Source organism: Seriola aureovittata, chromosome 17 (genome assembly GCF_021018895.1).
Source record: "Seriola aureovittata isolate HTS-2021-v1 ecotype China chromosome 17, ASM2101889v1, whole genome shotgun sequence".
Lineage (NCBI taxonomy): Eukaryota > Metazoa > Chordata > Actinopteri > Carangiformes > Carangidae > Seriola > Seriola aureovittata.
The window spans coordinates 1,955,001-1,982,354 of NC_079380.1; the positions used below are offsets into that span (position 1 = coordinate 1,955,001).

Genomic DNA, 27,354 nt, shown 5'->3' on the forward strand with positions numbered 1-27,354 from the left:
ATAGTTCACTATATAGGGACTTCACCATTTTGTAGAGTTGTCTGTATGTATAGTGAGAATTATCATACCCTATATAGTGGACTCATAGTATCCCACAACACATCATGAAAAGTGGTGTACAACGATTGGTCACTAACAAGTCAAACTATACAATCACACGGGCCTCAACACCAACACACACTTCATCTGGAGACCATGCAGTTAAATTCTTATCCGGTATTGACACTATTTGATGGAGCAGGCACACACTCTGACACACACGTGGCGGTGGTTAACAGTACTGGTGTTGTGTGTATGCAGGTCAGAGCGGTTTGGGGAAATCCACACTGGTCAACACTCTGTTCAAGTCCAAAGTCAGCCGCAAGTCCTGCACGCCCAGCTACGAAGAGAAGATCTGCAAAACAGTCAAACTGCATTCAGTCAGCCACGGTGAGTCCACACACACACACACGTACACACACACACACACTGGACTAGAACAGAGGTCTCATCTCACTTCCTCCTTTAGTTTCTCTTTTCCTTTCACTTCCTGTCTCACTAACGGGAATCCTGGCTAAGCTGCCAGGAAGCCGCTGTGTTGCCTGAGCGGCTCAGGTGTGTTGTGTTGCTCTCACAGGGACAGTTTCTGTACAGGAGCCTCTGAGAACAAAAGGTTTTGAAACACACAACAGCTTCTGCCCCCTTTTGTATAAAACTTGTTTGTTTTCAACACCCCTTTAGAGTCTTGTTATTGCTGACCTCAGTCCTGCTGCAGTGATGTACAGGTGCACTCCAGGTGTGTTTACAGGTGCCACAAAGCTTCTGATCACACCCAGCTTCATCCCTGATTGCTGGCTGGAGTCAGAGTTAAAGCCTGGTTACTCTTCTCATATTTTTTCCTTACCTAAATGCGGATGTTTTTTTGACAGTGTTTTCAGAGTCGTAGTTGTTTCCTGTAGGATATAACCAGGCAGAATTTCCTGTTCTGATCTACAGGATGTGATGAGACTGAGTTTCAGTAACGTGATGATACAATAAGATAATATAAGATACACTGCGGAGGCCCTCACCTCCGTATCTCCAGGTGTATGAGGTCATTATGGGTAAGGTTTGTCTGTACGTCCGTCTCATTCTCGTGGAAGCGTTATCTCGGCAACACCATGAAGAGAACTTCTTCAAATTTGGCACAAACATTCACTAAGATTCAAGGATGAGCTGATTAGATTTTGGTGGTCAGGTCAAAGGTCAAAGTCAGTGTGACCTCCTCACAAAACACTTTTTAGCCATTACTCCAGACTTCACAGCAATTATGACAAATATTCACACAAATGGTTCATATTTTCTGTGACTCTGGATAAACAGGGCTGTAACCTGAAACTAGTCTGAGAGGAGGAGGCAGACGACCACCAGGAGGTGATTCTAGTGGAATCTCTTATTAGAAACAATTCACAGACTGTAACGACAGATCCTGTGTGAGCTTTTGTAGCTGCAGCTTGTTTTCCATGCTTTGACCAGGTGCAGCCATCTTCACTCATTTACGTCATCAACCCTAACGTAGCCGCTGTTGTTTAATGTTTCTGAAGAACCGCTCTTTCCAAAAACCTCCGCACTGAGTGGACGCTGCACTTTTCTCAGGTCCTCAGCAACACACGCACAAAGTTCGACGTGGATCAGGTGACAACGGACAGAGATTCCTCCGTTTATAGTGAGTTGTCCTTTGATGACATCACAAAAAAAGAAAAACTGAAACAAATGAACGTGAACTAGTTCATTTAACAGTGTAAACCTCAGACTCTCTGTCGGTGTTGTTTGCTCTCATTACTGCTGGCACAATGAATCTTGGGATAGGTTGGACCGCAAAGGATCCACCCACTGGATCCTTCTTTGCCCAGGAAAAGAAGGACGCATTTCTGATCAAATGGTTCAGTGTAGTCACGCGGATGTGAAACAATCGATCTTCAACTGCAGCCTCTGAGGGATGCGGCCCTAAACTGGGACACAGCTACATGCTGCGCTGGTATGACACAGATTAGGAAACGCTAGCATGCTAAACTTGAGTATGAGCACGAGTACAGTCGGCATTTCCTGCTAAACTATTGCTGTTGTGAAGATGGTAGAAGCTGCAGAAAGAGGTTTCTGTTCTTCAGTGTGAGGCTGTTTGAACAGTGAGCCGTGCCCGGTGTCGTCACTGCTCCCTCTGTTATTGGCGGTATGACTCTACCTGGACCTCCTCTGAGTTCATGTTCAGCCGCCTGACGATGCTCTCGTTATGAAGTCTCACAAACTGGCTTCTGACTTCAGGTCAGTTCCTCACCATGTGGCACAACGCAGACCAGAACTGAGGAGGCTCTGGTCTTCACAGGTTCTCTGATAATCCTGTTCATGTCATTAGCCTTAATTAAAGGAGTGGACTCAGTGTTTTCTGACTGAAGCTACATTCAGTCGACACAGTTTTTAATGTGACCTCACATCAGATTTTCTGCAGGTAGACACGCTGTGACTGTTTGTCAGTGGGTGGAGGAATTCAATTTATGAAGGTGGTGAGAGTCACACATGAAAACTGTCAACACCAGCAAGAACTGGAGGGGTGTGCGCGTGTGTGTGTGTGTGTGTGTGTGTGTGTGTGTGTGGAGGAACTTCAGAAGATAAATGACACTTCATGTTTTTGGCCTGAGGTTTTCCATGGAAGCAAAACACACACACACTCTCTCTTTGTCAGAGGAATGCTCTTCTTCATGGGTCCCTCCAGCTCTCCATCGCTCTCTCTCTCTCTCTCTCTCTCTCTCTCTCTCTGTCTCAGGTTGTCTACTGTTTAAATTCATGTCACATCTAAACTTTAAAACACAGAAACATGAAAACCTCTGGTCTGGTGTAGACGTATCGGTCGGGCTGAGCTGACAGCTTCACAGCTAAAAGACTAAATATGGTCATGATTCAGAAGCAGACCGCAGGTTTTCTTCCCATCATTCTCTGCGTTCTTCGGACTCTCGGCAGGATTAGTGAGAGTGACAGGAGGGATCGTTTGTTTGGTCATTTTGTGAGAGGTTAACACAAACTGATACTGTTAGAGGATCATGGAGGCTGTTGTGATGAGCTTGTCATGTGTGCGGGGGCGGCGCCGTCGTCACCGGCGGATTGATTCCCAGCTCTTCCTGTCTGCGTGCTGAAGCCTTTGTCTTGTGGAGAGATCCTCACTGTCCCAGACTGTGTCTGGTGTGATGCTGGTGTGTGAATGTGTCTGTGAGCGTGAATGGGTGTGTGTGCGGTTTGTTGTGTAAAGCGCTGTGTGTGAGCGGTTGATGAGACTAGAAAAGCTCTGTGCAGTCCATGTACTCGTATGTAGGCCGAACAATCCCACACACGCTGCACCGAACTGTACAAGCTCACAGATCTCAACTCCATCAATATGTCTGATTTTTTTAACACCAGGATCCAAACGTCATCTCCTGAGAAATGGACTTAAATGTCAACAAAAATGTCTCGTCTCAGATCCAGGTCCTGTCACTTCATATCATACAACTGTTTATGTAGTGCACATCGCTTGTCACCGATTATTTGGGGGGAAAAAACCAGCTCATAGAAAACTGCAGGATCTACAGCAGGCGTCAGCATCACATGTTTTCTGAAAGTTGCCGAGTGACAGAAGTCGATTTTTGTTTGTTTCGAAACTGTGTGTGTGTGTGTGTGTGTGTGTGTGTGTGTGTGTGTGAAAACTGATTGAAAGTTGTAAATGTTAAGAAGATATTCACAAATGCTTTTCATTTATTTGTAAATGAACTGAATGTTTCACAGGTATGTTTTTTATTGGTAGAATTTGTTGGTGTATTTGCAGATCCATTTTATATTTGCAAGATATTTTTGTGAGTTTACAAATGTATTTTTTTGTATTTGTGGAAGGTGTTTTATTTTTTACAGATTCTGCATCTGCTCACGCAAATAATATTGAAACAAATCTACTTCCATATTTTTGCATAATCCTCCTGACAAACCTGACATGTGAAAACAGAAGGTCCTTGGAGGAGGTAGAGATGTTGCTGTGTGGACAGAGTAACTTCAGATCAGGAGTGTGTCCGTGAAGTCCAGGCGGCGTGATGAGGAAGTGAGGCTCGTCTCCACATCACAGAGTCAGAATGAAAGTGGATCTGGTTCTGTTTCTCTCTTTAAATCCTACATGAGCCAGCGCTGACATTTAGCCCTTCATCACAGGTGGAACACTGTCAGGTCACTCTGCTGTGTTTTCTACAGTATGTGATCCGTGTCATTCGTTGGTAAAGATTCTCACCTCTGACTCGGACCTGCACAAAGAGTTTTTACGTGTACCACCGCGGCCTCAGGGTCACGCTGAGAGATGTTTGGGCTCGTGGCCTCGGGACGCCAAGATCTTGTTTCTGTAAAAAAAAAAAAAAAACTTCTTCTCCTGGTGGAAACTTCCCCGAAGCTTCATACCTGGAGTCTATGACATGCTAACTCCTCAATGCCAATAAATCCTAGGAAACCAGAAGCAGTTACACAACTGTAAAGCCCATTACAAAGTGTGTGTGTCTGAGTGTGTGAGAGAGAGAGAGAGAGAGAGTGATTCTGTAATTCATTTGTAATTTATCAATTGTTTCAAAACCAAATAAAAAACATGGTCTGTTTGTGGCTTTTATCATATGGCTTTTTGGTTGAAACCAAAAACCGAATTCAGATGGTTTTACTTTATTTGAGTTTTAATTCTAAACCAAAAAGAAGAAACGAAATCACGTGGTCTGATCACTTTCCTTTCCAAAAAAAGCCAGAAAATCAAATCAAACCAAAATCATTCAACTTTGGTTTTATGCCAATTAATTTTTGATTTTCTCATTTGGTAGAAACAGTAGAACAATATACAATATACAGTATATATATATATATTATATATATATATATATATATATATATAATATATATATATATATATATATATATATATATAGATAATTCAACTGGACTGAGATCAGGCGACTGTGACATCATTATCATCCTCATCAGACCATCAGTGACCCCTGTGACCCCTGTGGCCCCTGTGGATGGAGACACTGTCCTCCTGTTATATGCTGTTATTATATTCAGCACAGACTCAGTTAGATTCAGACTAACCAGGCTTCGGCAGTCAGGTGTGTGTCTTGTCCTCTGGTTGGAGGTGTGTGTGTGTGAACCAGAGAAACCAGTTACTGTGCTGTTGTGTTGTGTTGACTGGCTGACTGGTGTAGGCTCCCACACACAGGGACTTTATTGCAGGTTAGTGAAAACCTTAATAACCAGGTTCCAGATGTTTGCTGTCATGCTTCCGCTCAGAGGGGATTCTTGTGGGCTTACTCAACAATGGCAGTGGTCTCAAATGACAGCCTTTACTTTCCTCGCTCACGTGGCCACACACACGTGAGAGCACGCTGTACACCCACCCGACTCAGTGAAGGTGTCACTGCGATCTCATCGTCTCACCGACACACTCCCGTCCGTCCAGTCCTGAGCCCTCAGCACCAGCTTTCTTCGACAGCAGTGTGTGTAGTGTCTCTGCTGTGATTTATTCTTTTCCTTTACCTGGGAACTACGGTGGCCCTGAGGGCTCAACGCACTGCAACTTTAGAAAGCACATGTAAACAGACAAAACACAAACAACTTCAGAAAAGATCTTCATCGGTTTGACAACACATGAGCTGCAAATACTCACAGCACAAGGGAAATGTTTCCAGGGTGTGTACTGAGTTAGAAGTGATCACAGCTCTCATTAGAAACCAGCTACATTCAGGATGTGGTCCACACGCATTTGAATTGTGATTTTCTCCCCTGGTTGCTCACTGGCTGCAGATTTGACACCTCAGCATGTTGATTTGATGGATTGATTGTAATCCCCCCCCCAATCCTCTTTCCTTCTCTGTGTAGTCATTGAAGAGAAGGGGGTGAAAATGAAGCTGACAGTGATCGACACTCCGGGATTTGGAGACCAGATCAACAATGAAAACTGGTAAGTGGCAGGAGGGTGGAGATAAGAGAGGACAGATGAGAGGAGACGAAAGAGGACAGATGAGAGGAGACGAAAGAGGACAGATGAGAGGAGACGAAAGAGGACAGATGAGAGGAGATGAGAGAGGACAGATGGGAGGAGACGAAAGAGGACAGATGAGAGGAGATGAGAGAGGACAGATGGGAGGAGACGAGAGCGGACAGATGACAGGAGACAAGAGAGGAGACCAGAGAGGATAGATGAAAGGACAGATGAGAGAGGACAGATGAGAGGAGACGAGAGAGGATAGATGAGAGGAAACGAGAGAGGACAGATGAGAGGAGACGAGAGAGGACAGATGAGAGGAGATGAGAGAGGACAGATGAGAGAGGACAGATGAGAGGAGACGAGAGAGGACAGATGAGAGGAGACGAGAGAGGACAGATGAGAGGAGATGAGAGAGGACAGATGAGAGGAAACGAGAGAGGACAGATGAGAGGAGATGAGAGAGACGAGAGAGGATAGATGAGAGGAAACGAGAGGACAGATGAGAGGAGATGAGAGAGGATAGATGAGAGGAAACGAGAGGACAGATGAGAGGAGACGAGAGAGGACAGATGAGAGGAGGAGATGGTGATCTCCAGAACTGGATAATATCATTGTGAATAACTGTATAACTAAATAACTGTACGACCATCTGCACTGTCTTCTCTGGATGTTAAGGATGATTGTCCTGCTCTGTCCTCTGTGTCCTCATGGATGTAAACATCTCAAACACCTACCGTCTTACTGCTCTGTATGGTGATCACTATATGAAAGTGAAATATCCTTTTATTGGTGTCAGTGGAAACAAAGAGATTGACCAGGATCTGGATTGGAATTTAAATGTCGGAGCAAAGTTGAAGAGATTGATTTAGAACCTAGGTTTAGTGATTTTCTATATTCTTCTTAATGTCAGCAAATTCTACGAAAAGACTGAGAGCAACTATTCATGTCTCGTATTGACAGGTTCGTGTATCTAGATCCTCTGAGCCACAGCGCTCCATTGGAAACACATCAGTGTACTTCCTTCATGACCCTGAAAACACAACTCTATCTAAGAAGCAATATATTCCCATGCTCAGCTTAAATATTGGCCCAAGTTCACATTTTCTCCTCAAGGAAATGTGATTGTGCTCTCTAAAAGTGAAAAACCTCATCAGCTCGATGGTTAACCCCGTTCTCCTGACCGTGGTTTCATTCCTGGTTTCGATCCCTCTTCAAACGGTTTCCCTCTGAGAGTTGTGAAGTCTTTGTTGGTGAGCGCTGCGGTCTCATGAACAGAAGCTTCAGAGTTCAGTCCCCACGTAGCTGTAGCTGCTGCTGTAGCTGCCGCTGTGGCCGCCGCTGTGGCCGCCGCTGTGGCCGCCGCTGTGGCCGCCGCTGTGGCCGCCGCTGTAGCTCCACTTGGTTTGGTCTTTTCATGGGATCTGACAATAAGAAAGGATAACCTCTCCTCTCCTCTCCTCTCCTCTCCTCTCCTCTCCTCTCCTCTCCTCTCCTCTCCTCTCCTCTCCTCTCCTCTCCTCTCCTCTCCTCTCTCCTCAGCTGGGAGCCCATAGTGAAGTACGTCAATGAGCAGTATGAGAAGTACCTGAGGGAGGAGCTGCACGTGAACCGTAAGAGGAGAATACCTGACAGCAGAGTCCACTGCTGCATCTACTTCCTCCCTGCCACAGGACACAGGTCAGGGAGCAGCGTAACACTCTGCTGTGCTCTACAGTCTCAGTCAAGTATTTCATGAAGGCTGACCGGGGACCTGTCTGTTTTCCAGGTTACGTCCCATCGACGTGGAGTTCATGAAGAGGCTGGGGAAGATCGTGAGCATCGTACCCGTCATCGCCAAAGCCGACACATTGACCATCGAGGAGAGACAGGAGTTCAAGGAGAGGGTGAGGGAACACACACACACACACACACACACACACACACACACACACGACTGAAGATTGTTTTCTCTCAGTTTCTGATGTTCTAACTGTGGAACATGAACAAAATAAATCTGACACCATGCAATTGTTCCGCCCTCATGTTGACCTTCATGTAGAGCAGCCTTTCTGGAAGCATCAAACCACCAGTGGTCCTCAAGTGACCCCTGGTGGTCCGCCAGGAAACTTGTTCAAACATCATGTTTTAAACGAAGTGTTTCTCAAACTGTCTGAGTGACCACAAAGCCTATAGTAGTGAGTAGTGTTAATGCGTTGTCTTCAATATTAAATCAACTCACATGTAAATTCAATCATTATTTGAATTGGCTGTTTTAACAGTGCTGTTGGACTTCACTGTAACCAGTTTACCGTTTATATTATATGAAGTACATCAACAACGATCAGCGTGACGTTTGAAAGGAGAAGTGGATGAAGCTAACAGTTAGCCTGCCCTGGGATTGATGCTAAATGTCACCAGTTATCATCCTGTTAACTATCAAACACTGACAACAGACAAGATCATGGACCGGCAGGTTGAGACCGGATCAATTAAAAGAAAAATCAAATGAAACCTCCGACATCTCACCTCACCACGACTGAGAGTCGTAGTGCGTTTGATGACATCCCGCCGCAGATCGTGCGCGTGTGACAGTTTTGACTCTATATAAATTGCACCATATGTTGTCGTGCAGTGTGTGAGGCGCAGGGGTTGTTCATAATTAAAACGCTGATCAAAAGGCCAAGTGGCCCGACAGCCGAGTAGTTAGGGCACTTGCCACATGGGCCGTACACTTTGCAGCATGCCGTTCTCTACTACTGTCTATCCCCGCATATCCTGTCTGTTCCCGCCGTCCTAACAAACTAACCTGTCCCAGGTGGCTATGCTAATACTACTGAAGTAGTAGTCCTGTTGCTTTTGGGGATGTTGGAGGAGATAGGTGGTGCGTGAGTTTTTATTTTAGTGGTTAAGTGGTCCAAAGAGCAAAAGGGCAGAGTGAAGGATGAGTATCAGCTGGAGGATGTGGTGATTTATAAAATTCCCTCTCAACCAATCACATCACAGGTCTCATCACTCTGAAACAGCTAAGCCAATCACAAGATCTCTCATGTCATAAATGGTCACATCATATCTTAAAATGTGAAAACACCTTAATGCGTTTGAAGAAAAACACATGAAATGCTACTGTTGCTATAAAAGATGTGTCCACGAGTGTCCTGCTGCCTTCAGGTGCTGCAGGGATTTAATGAAGAAAGGATCAGAAACTTTTCATGGCAGATACTGTCAGTCATGTTCGTTTATTTAAGTTCTTGCTTTAAACGCATCACACATTCTTTTTTGAAACACATTCACTGGCTGGAGTGAGTTAAATGACGCTGCACATTTGCTCAAAGAATTTGACAGAATAATGAGGTTGGCAGCAGATTGATGCTGCTCCAGTTTTTCCAACCGAAACACCAACATCTCTTTTTGTGCTGCTTCATCTGATGACCCTCCCTCCTGGCGTCCCCTCTGCTCCGCCTGTGCACCAGCACCGATACCAAACTGTCGGAGCACCGTGACTGGAAAACAGGGCCCGTAGCTGTCAGTGTAAACCGGACCTGACCCCGTCTGACCTGTGTTTAACCTTTGACCTTTTGACAGATAAGACAAGACTTGGCAGCCAATGGGATTCATGTTTACCCCCAGAAAGAGTACGACGAGGATCCGGAGGAGCACGTACTCAACGAGAGGATCAGGGTAATGTCTGCAAGTGACGGCTGACGGTCTGGTTTCAATATATTAATTTTAGTTTATATTGTGCTCATGTTGTAACGCCAGCCTGCTGAGTCCACCGCATGGACATATATACATAGATGCCGCATTGGCCGCTGGATCCTACGTCAACGTCGGCGCCATATTGGACTGGGTAAGACTGGTCTGTAAGCAAATATTAATAAACAGAGGAGCTGCAGCTTTTCTGGATAAAAAGCACCGAAAAAAGGAAATGTTTATATTTCTCAATCGATTTCAATGAGTGGTTTTATATTCGAGGGTTTATGATCTACGTGGAGTATAAATAAAAGTTTGGTCTCCAGTTACTTAGAATGGAGATAGTTTAGTCTGTAATCACTGTTTTCCATAAGGAGGAGTGTGTATCAATGTATTTACTCAATTAAACTACTATTTATATTACATTAACTATTTATTTTTACTACTCAAATATTATGCTGCTGCTATAATGTTGTAATATATTCACGTTACACCTCGTAGTATTTAGGATATTAATAATAATAATACGATATACTGCTGTATGAGACTGTTATATAATACTACATCTCACTTTATATTATGACACTGTACATTATGTTTACTTTTTTTAATGACAGTGAATTATTTTCCACCATGTCAGTAATTCAGTTCATGTAAACCTACCACTGATACACACTCCTCCTGATGGAAAGCAGTGATTACAGCCTAAACTATCACCATTCTGAGAAATATAAATATTATAGAGCTTTTTATCCAGAAAAATCAGCGGCTCCTCTGTTTATCCCTATTTGTTTACAGGGCAGTCTCACCCCGGTCCAATATGGCGGCGGCGTTGATGCATCGCAGCAACGGGCTGAAGCGAACATCTATGTATATACAGTATGTCTTTGGTCCACTGTACTTGGTGGCAACAGGATACACACAATGCAAAGGGGGAGGTGGGGGTCTGAGTGGGAGGTGGGGCTCAAGGTGGCTGATAATTCCTGTTCTAACAGCCGAATAAAGAAACTGTTCGTTATGATATGCAGCTGTTATGTGAGCTAGTTGTCTTGACTGTGCAGAGACTGGAGACACTGTAAATGTCTCATCTTCATATAAACCTGACTGAGACTCACTGTGTGTGTTCAGGAGAGCATTCCCTTCGCTGTGGTGGGGACCGACAAGGAGCACCAGGTGAATGGAAACAAGGTGCTGGGCCGTAAAACAAAGTGGGGAATCATTGAAGGTAAGACCTCGGTGTTACTTCATACTCTCCTGGTTAACATTGTGTGTGTATGTGTGTATTCTGTTACTATGTCTGCGTCCATAGTGGTGTTTCCATGTGGATGTAGCAGAGAGCTCCGTCCTCAGTGAAACACCTGAACCACATGAAAACAGTCAAGTCTCAACAACAACAACAACAAAATTAAAATAGTAATAAGTGAGTGATAAAGTAACATCATATGTCGCCCGAGTGTTGAACTTTTCTCATTGGCAGTTGCTCTTTCAAAATGATTTGGCGTGAACAGTTTCTATGACATCACCAGGAGGCTCAGAGCCTCCTCTCTTCTGATTGGCTGACTGACCTGTTGTTACAAGAGCTCCAGAGAGAAGGCTGAGAGAGGAGATGTAAAACTACACTGAGATGGTTTTTGGTTCTTAAAACCACAAATATATCTTCTTATGGATCAACACTTCAAATAAAACACAGAAGAAGAGGAAAACATGTTGAAACATGTTGATACAAACTCACTACAAACAAAGAGAAATCGCTGTGACTCTGATATTAAATACAACACACAGACTCTCTGAATGCTCTGTATGTCAGTATCATCATTGTAATGACCAATGAATCTGTTTTTCTCTCCACAGTTGAAAACGTGGCACACTGTGAGTTTGCCAACCTGAGAGATCTGCTCATCAGGTGAGTGTCACTGCGCTTCATTCTTCATACAGGTGGTGGGATATGAGTCGTGTGTGAGGACTAAGATGAGGGTCATGTGACAGGCAGCAGGTGGTCACATGACCCAAGCTCAGGCTACTTCATGGCTGCCAGACTAACTATACACCTCATACTGTAAAGAGCTGATCAGTGCAGAGGTGGCTCTGAAGTGCACCCACTGTAATGACTCTTGTCTTGCATGTCATTGTGTTCCCACTAGAATCTCTTTAAAACACACACACACACACACACACACACACAGGAGACAACCACTCCCGGACACACCTAAAGTGTGAGAGTTGGATCCAAGGTTTGGGCTTCTCTCTCACGCCTAAGAGAGAGAGAGAGAAGCAACCAAGTGCAGCATTGTTAATGGAGAGACTCACTGTACGACTGCGGTATTAAAAACACTTTTTACACCGGATCATTAGTTATTTTCTTGTCTGAGCTGGGCTCTACCTCCCTCAGGGCTAACTGGAGATGACGACTGTTTATCAGGGTGTCTTGCGGAGTGTTCTGCAGGGGTGTGGTCCCCGTTGGGCTCCAGCATGGTTGTGTCTTGTTTCCATCAGTGTTTATGATTTTCCTGGACAGAATCCAGCCGTAGTTGAGCTGTGCAGGGTGTCCAGTGTGGGGACATCAGGATTGCATTAAACCTCAGTCCTTGTTGTTTGTGCAGGATGCGTTCAGGGACAGTACTGAGTATAGGCTGTTGTAGTTAGGCAGGAGTAATGGAGTAAAACAAATGTGAAGCGTAACAGTACAGTTCAGGTGCTGTTAAGGTGCACAGGTGAAATGCTGTTGTTCTGTCAGACGTGTATGAGACGGACGTCTGAAATGTCTCCCGTGTGAATCATCAGATGAAGTGTGTTTTATTCAAGTTGTAATAAATCTTTTGTGTTAATACTTTCTTTCAAAATGACCTTTTGACAAAAAGTGTTAAAGAAAAAAATTTATGCATTTTTGGCCCCTAACAGCAAAGGACTTACTAATAAAAACAAAACTAAACAAACAAAACTACTTTAAAAACTTTAAAACTAAACTGAAATTGAAAACAAAAAGTCAAAATGAAATAAGAATAAAAAACGAATGAATGAACTCTGATGAAGTGTGTACGGGGGTGATTCAGAGGAAAATGAATATGAAGTGGTGAATGTTTGTGTTTGTGTGTTTACTCAGGTCTCACCTGCAGGACCTGAAAGACGTGACACACAACATCCACTACGAGACCTACCGCGTACGACGGCTCAACGAGAGCAACATGGACTTCAGTGAACTGGGACTGACCCCCTGGCCCCTGGAGAACGGGACTGCTGACAAATGTGAATCAGAGAGCCACCTCTGATCTGTCCATCGTCCAATCAGAGCGAGCTATTTTTACCACATCAAACATGAGGTGGAGAAATGATTTTGTTTTTTTTTTTGTTTTTTTGTTTTTCATTATGGGACCAACTAGTCGATCGTTTTTAACTGTCTGAGTTTTACACAGGAAGTGCAGCAAATATGAATATATTTTTGAATGTGTGCTGGTATGTGTTTTCTGGAAGGATGGTGACATGTAGTGCAGGGGAGGGGGGGGGCGGGGAGCAGGCAGCACAACATAAACATCAGTGGTGTCAAAAGTATGTGGACAGCCCAGACCCTATCACCTGAGGCCGCTGCGGCTGCAGGTTAATACTCATGTTCACCGCCACATGGGGTGGAGTATCTGTGTGTCCGCATACTTCACACAGGAGTTAACAAACGTCTGGCAGCATTTCCTGATGAGGTCACGTGGGTTTAACAACAGCCAAAGCAGTTAGCCACCTGAAGCAGGTGAACGGAGCTCCTCCCGCCGCTGTGTCCACTGCTGCCCTGTTCATTCAGACTGTTTGACCCTGTGAGAGCCGAGTCGTCTCACCCGCTGTGGGCGATGTGCAGGTTGGATTTAAGTTGCTTTTTAATGAGAAAGTGGAGTTAATGGCAAAAGATGTAACTGTAGGGAAGGTAAACTAAACGATTAGAATCTAGGAGGACACTGATGCTGTTTTTTGGCCCACATATGTTTTTTGTTAAGCTTGTAGTCCACAGTGAAAGTGCCAAAATAACAGAGACATGATGCAAGTGATTATCCTCTAACTCCTGTAAAGAGTAGCTGTATTAAAACCAGTGTAGTAACCAGGTTACTGTAAATCCATGCAGCAGATCAGTAACCAGGTTTCAGGCTCAGTGATCTGAACTTCTTTAGACCTCTGCAGGACACTTTGTGTTAGTTTCAGATTTAACATAGTGTTAAACTTTCCACATCTATGAGCACACGAGGGTCCACGTGACCTAACTGTCCTCATAAGAGGATGTAGGAGAGGCTCTGTGCGGACGTCTGCCACAAGGACTTCCAGCTGCTCATACTACGCTCCGCCAATCAGACTACAAAGACGTGTAATAACAACAGCTTGTCCACTATGATTGAGGCCTGAGTGAGACTTTGGACTAAATATGAAGACACATGTTGTCTTCACGTGTTTCAAAAGGTCAGAAAACCTGAGAGAGATGATAGGTGCTCTCCAGGAGAAATCAGGTTTCTCTGATCCCCGTGATCCAGTCTGTCAAACACGCTGACGCCAGAGCTGTGTGTCAAGAGTCAGAGGTCGATCGGCCCCTGTGCCCTGAGCACCCACTACCAGCACCACAGGCACGTCCTACGCTGAGTGTCTTACTGTCACACATGACACATCCACAGACACCGAGCAGCCATGAGGGCAAGCCTAACACTGACATTTGCCCCCCCCACCCCCCTTCCATTATTTTAACTCCCGATGTGTTTAAATGGAGCTCATCTCACAATCAAACGCTCTCTCTCTGAGCGTCATGCATGTAGCTTGCCTGACGTGGAGTGTAGCTGTGACCACACCCAGCTGTGCACTGTGAAGAGCTGGGGCCAGATTCATAAATGATGCGGACACCATTTCCCACTCATAAAATAAATTGGTCTTCATAAACGCAGAATGCGTCGCCTCACACGTTCCTATGACCGTGTGAACACATAACCAACTTCACGGAGCTGGCAGTCATTATCAGTACAAGTTTTTGCCGTTTCCACAGTAATAACAATTTTACAATTCATAAACAGAAATAATTGTTTGTGCTCAATGTTTCCTTCAGCGTTGTTTAATGTCCTTATTATTTATTGTGAGTCATCCTGTAGCTGTTTGATACTATATGAATATTTACTGATCACAGTGTTGGAGCCTCATTAAGACTCTCTGGTCCCAATAGATGAAGTTCAGAGTGAAACAGGACTTTACATTAGAGTGATTGTACTAAAGTAAACTGGTGCAGGTTTTTACCTCCCATCTGTAAGAGCCTCAGATTCACCATCGTCTTTCTTCTCTGTCTGATCACTTGTGGTGGAGACAGTGTTTTTATACAAACTGATGGATTAAGGGAGAGTTTCCATCCATTTATGGCTAATCGTGAGAGTGGAAATGAGGCTCGTGCACATGCGCCCAATTTGTCAATGAGTGAGACTGATGAAGTGGAATCATGTTTAGATCACGGCTTTCTAATTCTGATGAGGAGAATGTGCATGAATATTTTCTGGTTTTGTGCGTGCACATGGTTTTAGTCATGAATCTACGCAGAGTTTTATGCATCTGGCCCCTGGAGTGTTGAGGCTCGGGACAGAGAACTGCAGCTGCTGCGAGATGGCAGCAGAGGATGTGTGGAGGATAAAAGAGACCCTGCATTTTCACATTTATCCACATCAGTGTGAGTGTGTTAGACTGTATTACCCAGCACTCACAGTTTTCACTTCAGTATGTTCTGTAATGGTTGGATTCGTGTTTTATCATGTGCACAGGCTACATGTTTTCTGCCTGCCGTCATTAGTTAATTCATTTCTTCAGTTACGTTTGTTATTCAAATATTCCAAAGATATTTTTTTATCCAAGAAAAAGCTGTGTGTTCTACATCTTCCATTCCCAGTGGTTCCCAGTTCTGTACTGGTGACTGAGCAGCTGGAGCTGGATTCAAGTCTGACTGTCTGTGCCTTGGTCTTGCTTCATGATAGATATTTTAGACACCTCTCAGTATATAAAGTGTAATGTGGAGTCCAGTTTCCTCAGTACTCAACCCTCCAGCTGCAGACCAGAACTGAACCATGGAACACGTGCTACCAAGCTATAAGAAAACAACATCATTACAGACAGTTTGTGCAGTAATCATCAGTATTTAAGGTAATCAGCTACTTGATCTGCATGTGGTCTGTGAAGTTCTGATACCCAACCCAAAACCTGGTTCTCCCAGCCACGTTGTTGTGTCAAGCTTTGACTGTGGGTCAGATTCAAATTTGGTTTATTTCAGATGCAATTTATAGAGAAATTTCTCTCTTTATGTCAGTCATCTGTTTTCAAACAACAAATATAGCTTCAGGTCGGGTTTGGGTCTGGTTCAGTCCGGTCCAGGAGTGCCGGAGACTTTCTCCATCTCGAGATGATCTTTCTGCTGTAGTTTATCTTAATGACTCACTGCTCTTACATGTGTGTGCTTTGTCTGTTTGCAGTTTTATGACTCATCTTTATGTATGTTAGAGATGTGCAGTAGAAGCACAGGTCTCACTGATAAGGCCTGACTGTGCGACGGTGAACTGAAGCAGCTTAATGGAATTCAGCCGTCATTCATTGTATTATTTACATCTCTGCTGTTTCTCCTGTGACATGAGAAAAGACGACAACAAGTTCTCATGTGGCAGGGTTTGAATTTTACAACAGTTAGATTGTTAATGATTGGATGATGAAGCATGCTCAGCTGACAGCTAAAGAAGTATAAGTAAGTCAAAGGTACCCTGTGGAGTTCAGTATTACTCACCAAATCTCTGTTTGAATCCTTGAGGTCCAGTAAAAGTGTAAAGTACTTCCTCATGAAGCATTTTTTAAAGTTCCATCCTGAAGTCTTCTTCTTCTCTGCCTTTGTTGGCACAATGCTGCATGTTTCAGTGCGTTACCTGCGCTGTCAGCTGCATGTCAGAAAACTCCACAGGGAACCTTTAACTACACATGAGCATGGTCACAGTTAGCATCGTTGCTACATTTTGTGTAACTAAAGAACAGAGGATGAGTCGCTGTCTGTTTTGTAGAGGTTTAACTACCTGTCATCCAAACTGTCAGTTTCCCTCTGCAGTCACCTGTCATCACCTGCGGTCACCTGTCGTCCACAGTGACTCCAAACCCTCCACAGTCACGTTGGCTCAGATCATGTACTGCATGTCAGACATTAGTGTTCCTGACCTCTGACCTCTCTGCTCCTCTCTGTATCCTGACCCCCCTGTCACCCTCCCACCCCTGTGTTTTATACATATACTAACAGTTCTGTATGATTATTGTCTTGATGTTTTTTATTAGTATTAATGATACACATGTTAACACTGTTGATTTATAAATAAATACTTGTCACTTTCTCAGTCCAGTGTAAAGTCGTTGTATTGAACCTGATGGTTTTGGTCACCCTGTGACCTTACTTCCACTTCACCACTGCTAAGCACCAACTAGAAAAAGGGCGTCTATTCTGCGGCCCCGCACCGCCAGGGGCCTCAGAAGAGCCCTGGTTCACTGCGTGTTATCACAATAAAGTTGTTCTTATACTAAAACTTTATACAACAAATGTTGCTGGCTGTCACTCGTCTGTCATCCAGGGTTTGGTTATTTGATTTACTGCACATTTATTTAGATTTTCAAAGTTATATTCAACAATATCACAAAGGATGCTCCTGCATTATTACAGCTAACTAACATAACACACAAAAAAACTTGGGTCTGTAGGAGTAGTGAGTTGGTCTCTGTCTGCCTACATTCCCCATAATGCAGAATTTCATTAGATCCTACCAGATCAACATTTAATGAGACTTTACAATGGCACTGGCAAGACTTAAGGTCTTTCTTTGTCCTGGCTTTAAAGGTCTGTTTCTCTTGCTGTGACAAGTAAGAATGTTTGCTATGAAAAATGTTGAGAGAGAGAGAGAGAGAGAGAGATGCAAGCTGTAAGTGTTTACTGTCTCAGTGTGACCAGACGTCTGTGTGTGCCTGTTATTCAGGGTGCACAGGAGAGCATGCAGCTCCTGTACATGGGAGAAGTCTCCTTCAAGCTCTCTGGATAAAAAGGTTGAAATAAAAATAAAGAAAATAGTGAAAAGAATAGGTTAACTAAATCAGTAAATATAATGAGACTCAAACCCCAACCTCATAGATGAAAATCTTATGTGATCCATTTTTCCATCACAGCTTATCACTTGTGTGAGCTTGTTGTTGTACTCTTCACAGATTAAGATCAATTTCTGACCAAAAGACAGAACAGAACAGTAATGTTACACAACTTGCTAACACACATTATATGTATGTTGTGTTTATTGTGCATGGAGAAATTTGAACAAGGAAAACATGAATGCTTTTGGTCTGATTTAGACTGGGGTAGTGTTGCACTTCAGCCTCTTGTGGCTGAAATCAGTATTACAAAAACAAACACTTTCTGAAAAATCCTGACGAAAGAAACTTTTTTTTTTTCTTTGAAGGAAAATTTGTTTGTTTTTTATTTGTTTTTTAAGATTTTTCAAAGTCTTTTTTCTTTATTTCTTTCTTCCCAGAAAGCTGGTCAGGTTTGATACAGAAAAAGTTAATAACCTGTTTATTTACATTCAACCTAAACCACCATCTTTCACTGACCTGAACCAAAGAGCTGACGTTGACTGAACCACAGATAAGACACTGAATGTGAACCTGGTCTCTAGTGTCACAGTGCTGATCTTTGTACATCCACCATCCACCACAACAAAGCCACTTATAAAAGTAGCTTCAGTTGTCTCTCAACGTGATCCAGCCAGTGAATATGTTCCTACAGGAAATACCCCTGTTGCAGTTTAGCCGTATAGACGCGTAATTTCCAGGACACAGGGCTGCAAATAATCATGTTGCTCTGTTGACTGTTGACTGTAGGCACCTGTTTGTTAGTTGTGTATTGGATGTCTGTCTGACCCCTTTATGACATCTTGATTATTACAGTAGCTATTTAAAACACAGTGACTGTCAGATTCTTCCAAATATGAAACATTATGAACATGAAAGTTTCATGCTTTAGTTTGAGAAAATCTGCATCTGAATCCTACTGAGGTGCTTCTACTGGTCCCTGGTGAGTTAGCAGGTGGTGGTCTCGAATTGTGGCAGGATCTTAATCATCCCCTCCTTGTACCTCTTGGACTGGAGTACTCCTCAGACCTGCTGCCCCTCCCTCTCCCTGTCCTCCTCTGCTCTGATGGGATTGCTGTGCTCTGTGGAAGTGAGTCCTCATCTCTGACCTTTGAGTTTGATCATGGTGTGATGTTTCTGTGATGTTTCTGTGATGTCGGTGTGATGTTTGTGTGATGTTGGTTTGATGTCAGTGTGATGTTGGTGTGATGTCAGTGTGATGTTTCTGTGGTGTTGGTGTGATGTCAGTGTGATGTTGGTGTGATGTCAGTGTGATGTTTCTGTGGTGTTGGTGTGATGTCAGTGTGATGTTGGTGTGACCTTGGTGCGGCGTTGGTGTGATGTTTCTGTGACGTTGGTGTGATGTTTCTGTGATGTCAGTGTGACGTTGGTGTGATGTCAGTGTGATGTTGGTGTGACCTTTGTGTGACGTTGGTGTGATGTTTCTGTGACAGTGTGATGTCGGTCTGATGTTTCTGTGACGTTGGTGTGACGTTGGTGTGTTGTTGGTGTGACATTGGAGTGATCTTTCTGTGACGTTGGTGTGACGTTGGTGTGTTGTTGGTGTGACATTGGAGTGATGTTTCTGTGATGTTGGTGAGATGTTTCTGTGACGTTGGTGTGATGTTGGTTTGATGTCAGTGTGATGTTGGTGTGATGTTGGTGTGATGTTGGTGAGATGTTTCTGTGTCGTTGGTGTGATGTTTCTGTGACGTTGGTGTGACGTTGGTGTGATGTTTCTGTGTCGTTGGTGTGACGTTGGTGTGATGTTTCTGTGACGTTGGTGTGTGACGTTGGTGTGATGTTTCTGTGACGTTGGTGTGATGTTTCTGTGACGTTGGTGTGACGTTGGTGTGATGTTTCTGTGTCGTTGGTGTGACGTTGGTGTGATGTTTCTGTGACGTTGGTGTGACGTTGGTGTGATGTTTCTGTGTCGTTGGTGTGACGTTGGTGTGATGTTTCTGTGACGTTGGTGTGACGTTGGTGTGATGTTTCTGTGTCGTTGGTGTGACGTTGGTGTGATGTTTCTGTGTCGTTGGTGTGATGTTTCTGTGACGTTGGTGTGACGTTGGTGTGATGTTTCTGTGACGTTGGTGTGACGTTGGTGTGATGTTTCTGTGTCGTTGGTGTGACGTTGGTGTGATGTTTCTGTGTCGTTGGTGTGATGTTTCTGTGACGTTGGTGTGACGTTGGTGTGATGTTTCTGTGACGTTGGTGTGACGTTGGTGAAATGTTTCTGTGACGTTGGTGTGATGTTTCTGTGTCGTTGGTGTGATGTTTCTGTGACGTTGGTGTGACGTTGGTGAGATGTTTCTGTTATGTTGGTGAGATGTTTCTGTGACGTTGGTGTGATGTTTCTGTGTCGTTGGTGAGATGTTTCTGTGTCGTTGGTGAGATGTTTCTGTGTCGTTGGTATGACATTGGAGTGATGTTTCTGTGACGTTGGTGTGATGTTGGTGTGACGTTGGTGAGATGTTTCTGTGACGTTGGTGTGATGTTGGTGTGACGTTGGTGTGACGTTGTGTGACGTTGGTGTGATGTTTCTGTGACGTTGGTGTGACGTTGGTGTGATGTTGGTGTGATGTTTCTGTGTCGTTGGTGTGATGTTGGTGTGTTGTTGGTGTGACATTGGAGTGATCTTTCTGTGACGTTGGTGTGACGTTGGTGTGGCGTTGGTGTGATGTTGGTGTGATGTTTCTGTGTCGTTGGTATGACATTGGAGTGATGTTTCTGTGACGTTGGTGTGATGTTTCTGTGATGTTGGTGAGATGTTTCTGTGACGGAGTGATGTTTCTGTGTCGTTGGTGTGTTGTTGGTGTGACGTTGGTGAGATGTTTCTGTGTCGTTGGTGTGATGTTTCTGTGACGTTGGTGTGACGTTGGTGTGATGTTTCTGTGTCGTTGGTGTGACGTTGGTGTGATGTTTCTGTGATGTTGGTGTGACGTTGGTGTGATGTTTCTGTGACGTTGGTGTGATGTTTCTGTGACGTTGGTGTGACGTTGGTGTGATGTTTCTGTGTCGTTGGTGTGACGTTGGTGTGATGTTTCTGTGACGTTGGTGTGACGTTGGTGTGATGTTTCTGTGTCGTTGGTGTGACGTTGGTGTGATGTTTCTGTGACGTTGGTGTGACGTTGGTGTGATGTTTCTGTGTCGTTGGTGTGACGTTGGTGTGATGTTTCTGTGTCGTTGGTGTGATGTTTCTGTGACGTTGGTGTGACGTTGGTGTGATGTTTCTGTGACGTTGGTGTGACGTTGGTGTGATGTTTCTGTGATGTCAGTGTGATGTTGGTGTGACGTTGGTGTGATGTTTCTGTGTCGTTGGTGTGATGTTTCTGTGACGTTGGTGTGACGTTGGTGTGATGTTTCTGTGACGTTGGTGTGACGTTGGTGAAATGTTTCTGTGACGTTGTGTGATGTTTCTGTGTCGTTGGTGTGATGTTTCTGTGACGTTGGTGTGACGTTGGTGAGATGTTTCTGTTATGTTGGTGAGATGTTTCTGTGACGTTGGTGTGATGTTTCTGTGTCGTTGGTGAGATGTTTCTGTGTCGTTGGTGAGATGTTTCTGTGTCGTTGGTATGACATTGGAGTGATGTTTCTGTGACGTTGGTGTGATGTTGGTGTGACGTTGGTGAGATGTTTCTGTGACGTTGGTGTGATGTTGGTGTGACGTTGGTGTGACGTTGGTGTGATGTTTCTGTGACGTTGGTGTGACGTTGGTGTGATGTTGGTGTGATGTTTCTGTGTCGTTGGTGTGATGTTTCTGTGACGTTGGTATGACATTGGAGTGATGTTTCTGTGACGTTGGTGTGACGTTGGTGTGGCGTTGGTGTGATGTTTCTGTGACGTTGGTGTGACGTTGGTGTGATGTTTCTGTGTCGTTGGTGTGACGTTGGTGTGATGTTTCTGTGACGTTGGTGTGACGTTGGTGTGACGTTGGTGTGATGTTTCTGTGATGTTGGTGTGACTGAGCAGAGAAGCTGCTGGTGGTCAATGCACAGAGGAATCAGAGCAGAATGAGTTCAGACACCAGTGGGACAAACACAGTGACACTGAAAGAGCACACAGATTCTGCCAATGTCAACATTATCAGTAAACTGTCAGTATTTATTTTACTGCTTACTTAAAGTTGTGCTGTACAAGGGTTGTAACAAAATGGTGACAGATGTAGACCAAAGACTGTAGACAGTAATAGAAGTGACAGGAAGTATTTACCTTAGAAAATGTACTTTAGATTATGTACCTCAGAAAGGTCTGTTGTTAGTTGTTGAGATGTCAGAGTTCATGATATGTAAACTTACATTTGAATCCGTCAGAAGCTCATTAAAAGCTAAAATACTGAAAGAGCACGAGACGTGTGTGTGCTGATCAGTGATCAGATTGTGAGCCAGGGTTTGAGAGTGCAGGAGCAGAGCTGCTTAAAATAAAGTACAGACCAATGTTGTTCAACAATTTCATCATAAACAACTCTGCAGTGTTGATTTTTAATTTGAGCATCTGACACTTTAAATTAACAGAGTATAAAGAAAATCACTGTTAACTTTGCTCAATGTAAACCAAACAAAATAAATTCAAAAAATGAATAAGCATTTTAGGGGATGTTAGTCATTAGTTGTGTCAAACCAAAACTTAAGTACAATTTTAGCCAATTTCAGCAGCAGCCAATTAATGATAAATAGTAAACAAACTGAAAACAATGAAACTCTACAGTTACTCTGCTTGTAGCTCCAGAGGTGATGTTGGAGCTACAAGCCAGAGGACACAATATGAAACACCCATCAAGTGTTGCGTCTAGGTGGCGGCCTTCCATCTGAGCAGATAGTTACAGTAATAACAAAAGGCCGTTAATGAGTGAAGTCTAATGCTTAGAATAATGAAAATGTACCACTGCATATCAGCACACCTGTCATCCTCAGGTTGTCTTGTATCATGCCACCACAAAGCTCTCCCAAACCACAGCTAGCGAGCACAGAGCTAGTGCTAAAGCTAACTCACTGAATCATGCTCTTTTATTTCAGGTTTAACGGTTTCGTCACTAATAAGCTTCCGTAGGTTCTGGTAAACATCGCTCAGCCGTGACAGAGGTCGATCTCAGACTTCAAATGCTTTTCATGTAAATCATCACCACACTCAGAACAATGACAGCAGATATAACTCATCACCACTGTTTGGTCCTTCACTAAGAACAAAGGGACAAACAGTGATATGGAGTTGACACACACCTGCACAGAGGGAAATATCCTCATTATGAAGATTTAAAATCTTCGAATCAGTATAAATGATGTTAACGGTCACTGGTGTCATGAGTAGATTATTTCACTTGGGGGCCTGAAATGACAGAAAATCATTTAAAACTTAAAAAATAAAAAAAAAATAAAAACAAAACCAGCAGTTAATGCATAAGCTCATTCAGGCTCAAATCTGAAGCAAGTTCCATAAAACAAAAAACCCTTTTAAAAATGTCTGTTCCATAAATAAATCACATAAACAAGACACAAATTAATTTAAATAAATAAATAGATAAATAAATAAATATACTTATGTACAATGAAGAAATGCAGAACAACCTTCAAACAGAAACGCAGACCAACTAAAAAACATGCATGGTCTGCCGTGTCTGTACAGTTCACTCAGTCCGCTTCAGTCACAGGCAGCCAGCCACATTTCATGCACTGCTGCCGATGCGTTTGGCACAAACCTAATACCGGCTGACACTGATCCAGTCCTCTCAGTCTGCGGTCAGCGACGTCCTGAGGACACACGAGAGGTGAAAGCAGCACCGTGGCTCACCGCCGGGCTCGTCCACTTCCTCTGAACGTCAGATGATGGCGGGGAGAAACACGACGACTGACTTGTCCTTTTAACACCAATAACTTCTGCTTTTTTCCCCTCTAACACTGAGTCCGAGTCGAGGCATGTTGAAGTTTAGCCTAGCTTAGCTCGGTTTTAGGTGTGTGTGGGAACCTGGAACCTGTAGCATCTCTTCCAAATAAGCTGTTGGTTTGTTTACAACCTAATAACTTAGTGGTTTCTAACAATAAGACCCAGGTAGAAATAAACAGACCTGGTAACTTCCTCCTTACAACAGGCTCCATCTATTGAAATGCTCACTTAGATTTAGAGATGGTATATGGTATGTGTGTATGTATATGCTCATGTTATTGCACTAGGTTTACATATACTGGGGCTGGGTATCGTTCAAATATTTCCGGTATCATTACTGATGCTGAGACCTTGACTTCAATTTTTAATAATACTTCTTTCAATACGAATTTGATCAAATAAAATGACAACACACATCACAGTACAAGTTTTAGCTTTACTTTAGTTTTATTTTGAAGCTCAGTCTCTTTACTCACTCAGACTGTTCATGTAAATAAACAGCCAATCACCAGCATTATTAGATCCTGGCCCGAGCATGCTGCATGCTGATTGGCTCACTGAGGCTGATGAGATTTACTCATTTACTCCTGAGGTATCGCATGACGTGACATGTTTCAATCCTCGATACCCAGCTCTACAAACAGGATCTGTAATATTTCAAACTGCTGTTCATCAGTACTTTAGAGCGTATTTTTGGATGTTTTGCACAAAACATAATTGCATATGGTTTTCATTGAGTGATGTTGTATGAATAAAGCTGGCTTTGCTCCTCTAGTGATATCAGTCCAATTAAACATGAGGACAGATTTCCAGCACTCTGCCTCTCAGTCGGGACTGGCTTCATGAATGGGAAAAAAATTGTTTCTATTTCAATATTTCTTTGTCTAATAGTCTGAAAAACCACCTCATGTGAGTGTTTACATTGTTTTGCGACATTTGGAGTCACGTGTTTCCATTACTCCTTTTTAAGTTCGCACTTTCAAATTGTACATTACCAAACCAATAAACCAACCATCAACAAAGGAAATGTTACCAGGTTGAAAAGCAGCTTCTTTAGTTTGATATAAACTCTGTGATGTTACGATGCTGTCGGGCTCAGTCAGGACTGTAAGGAGTCATGTGATCCCACTGTCATCAGTTCACTGAGGTAAACTAGGCTCATCCTTCAACATGATTTTAAAAGTTTCTCTGACTCTGTGTTCGTAGGGAAAACTCCCATAATCCTTAGCTCTTGTTCCTCTCTAACCCTGGCCTGTAGTGGACACTGTGAGAACTGCTCTAATATTAAATACTGAAATCCTCTGGCATCCTCTGTTTACCTTTCAGGTAAACCGGACTTGGCCGAGAGAAGGGGGGGGGGGGGGGGGGGTTTCACACACAAGCAGCTTCAGAACCACAGCAGCTCAGATTCAAACACTAAACGTCACCGGTTTCTATCAGCGTTTAAAATGAATAATATCTCATCTGCTGCTGACTGAGGTTATTCATCAGACTGAGTTTAGTTGAGAAACATCATGGCTGTCAGTAAAGAACCACATTCACCTGTTCAGATGATTCAGTCCTGAGAGAGCAGCAGAGGCTCTGCTCTCTGTGTGACCGGCTGCTCCTTCAGCGACGCGTTCCCCATTAACAACACAACATTCACAGTTTACCACAGCTTCTCCTTCAGGTCTGTAAATTAACTAACACATGTACAAAAAAAAATAAAAGAAGGGAGGGAAAAAGAGGAAACAAATGAGCCAATCAAGCGTGCAACTCCAACACAAAAAAAACAATGTAAACAGTTGTTTGTTTGTTTTTTTTTTTTTTTAAGTTTTGTTGATTTCTGATAAGACACAGAAATGGAAAAAGGTGGTGGTGTCCCAAAAAGACGGGAACCTGTGAGTCCATGACGCACACTTCACACACAGGGAGGGAGGGAGAGAGAGAGTTCCTGAACTGCACCTTTAGTTCCTGTTTGTCCAGCTGACGTACGGTGTCTCTCTCCGAGCAAGAGAAAACTGAACCCTGACACCAACAGCAGTTATATTACACCGAGTGATGGGGGATAGAAATGTCCGAACTCATGGTCTTGAGTACTTACATTTGTTTCACTTACCATATACAGTATGTGTGCGAGTGTGTTTACAGTGTATGAGCGCATGTGCGTGAGTTCCACCATATCAGCTCAAACACAGAGGTCTTTGTTTCCGTTTTCTCAATCTCTCTGCGCAGCACGTGTGTCGGCACATGTGACTCCCCTCGGTGTCCACTCAGCTCAAAAAAATCAAAGTCTGTCGAGAAGCTTCCGAACTAAATCCGTCTGTCGATTCTGAAGAGAGACTTGCTGCCAGACAAGACGTCACACCAAGCTCTGCACTCCAGCATCTGTTCACACCAAGCTCAAACGCCATCCCATCATCCTCTGGGTCTGGCATGTACCATCATCTGCCTTCCTGCCTCTCTGTCCGCCTGTGGGTCAGTCTACTCAATGGGTGTGGAGGAAGACGGGCGGGGCAGGGAGGGAGGGAGGGAGGGAGGGAGGGGGCGGGTAATGAGGAACGGTGTGGTACAGTCTCCTGGCTAGCATTTGAGAAAAGAGTGAGGAGGAGTAAAGAGGAGGAAGGTTGAAGTATGGCGGTCGGTCAGTCGGTTGGTCAGTGGGGCGGGTCAGTGGTCTTACTCGATGACCATGCAGTGGGGCAGGTGCTGGGAGTAGTACTTGAAGAGCTCAGCTGTGGCTCCCGGGCAGTTGGTCAGCTCCAGCTCTTCCAGCTCCTGCAGCTGGATGAGGCCTGACAGACCAGTGGTGGTCAGCAGGGGGCAGCCTGGAGGGGGGCAAATAATGGGGGGGGGACATTAGCATTTCCTGTGACTGAAGCCACAAAACACTGATGAGGCCTGTGTGTGCAAAATGAGGCTTCTAAGTATATTAAATATCGTGTATTGTTTGTCCTGAGTCATGAAGAAAAACAGTCATAATATTGCAAGAATAAAATAATAATACAAATATAACACCATAATGTTACCAGAATTAAAAATGTAAAATTTTGAAACAAAAAAATTGCCGGAGCTGCTTCTGGCAGCTGCTGTTTGTCTGTCTAACAATAGAATAGACTCAGTTTGTTCACAATCTTTTCAATGTCCTGATGATGATGATGATGATGATGTTGATGATGAGCCAAAAGATGAAGTATCTCCTTATTTGTGAACCCTAAACTAAAACTTCACAGGATGCTCCATGTTCCTAAGTTTAAAGCTACGTCCCCTCTAAAACAACATAATTAAATTAAATATTATGACTTTTTTTCCTGAAATATTATGATTTTACCCTCAAAATTTCAGATTTTTTCTCCCTCAATGCGGCCCTAAGACTCCATCATAATCACATATTTAGGTGGTGAAATTGAATCTGTGCACAGTTGACACAGTGTAAACGTTGTGACTGGATGAGGTCATCTTGGACCTGTATTTCTAAAATAGTAGAGCAGCCACTAGATGGCACTAAAGTGCCAGATCAGAGCACAGAGATGAGTTACACACATATGATCCACTTAGACACAGCCAGAGCTGGACAGCAACTAAGTACATTTACTTCCAGTAATATAATGGAGTTTATTTTTCTTCTGACTTTTACTCAACTACACTTAACGACAAATATTGTACTTTTGACTCCACTATATTTCTATGAAGTACTCTTA

The 27,354-nt window shown here is 43.6% G+C and overlaps 2 protein-coding genes across 4 annotated transcripts in view; one reads left to right on the forward strand and one right to left on the reverse strand.

The window, feature by feature from the left end:
- The window catches only part of septin12 (septin 12), a 69,797-nt gene extending 52,778 nt beyond the window's left edge, over positions 1-17,019 (forward strand). For all 3 annotated transcript variants that reach the window (XM_056401220.1, XM_056401221.1, XM_056401222.1), the window contains 8 exons: positions 301-429; positions 5,884-5,965; positions 7,532-7,669; positions 7,758-7,875; positions 9,554-9,649; positions 10,790-10,886; positions 11,513-11,564; positions 12,762-17,019. In XM_056401220.1, the coding sequence (XP_056257195.1) occupies positions 301-429; positions 5,884-5,965; positions 7,532-7,669; positions 7,758-7,875; positions 9,554-9,649; positions 10,790-10,886; positions 11,513-11,564; positions 12,762-12,927 (878 nt within the window). In that variant the 3' untranslated portion in view covers positions 12,928-17,019. The remainder of the gene's footprint in view (positions 1-300; positions 430-5,883; positions 5,966-7,531; positions 7,670-7,757; positions 7,876-9,553; positions 9,650-10,789; positions 10,887-11,512; positions 11,565-12,761) is intronic.
- A 4,852-nt stretch (positions 17,020-21,871) lies between these two features.
- Positions 21,872-27,354, reverse strand: part of fbxl16 (F-box and leucine-rich repeat protein 16) — a 39,865-nt gene continuing 34,382 nt past the window's right edge. Inside the window, exon 7 of the mRNA XM_056402299.1 lies at positions 21,872-26,481. Within this exon, the coding sequence (XP_056258274.1) occupies positions 26,333-26,481 (149 nt within the window). The 3' untranslated portion in view covers positions 21,872-26,332. The remainder of the gene's footprint in view (positions 26,482-27,354) is intronic.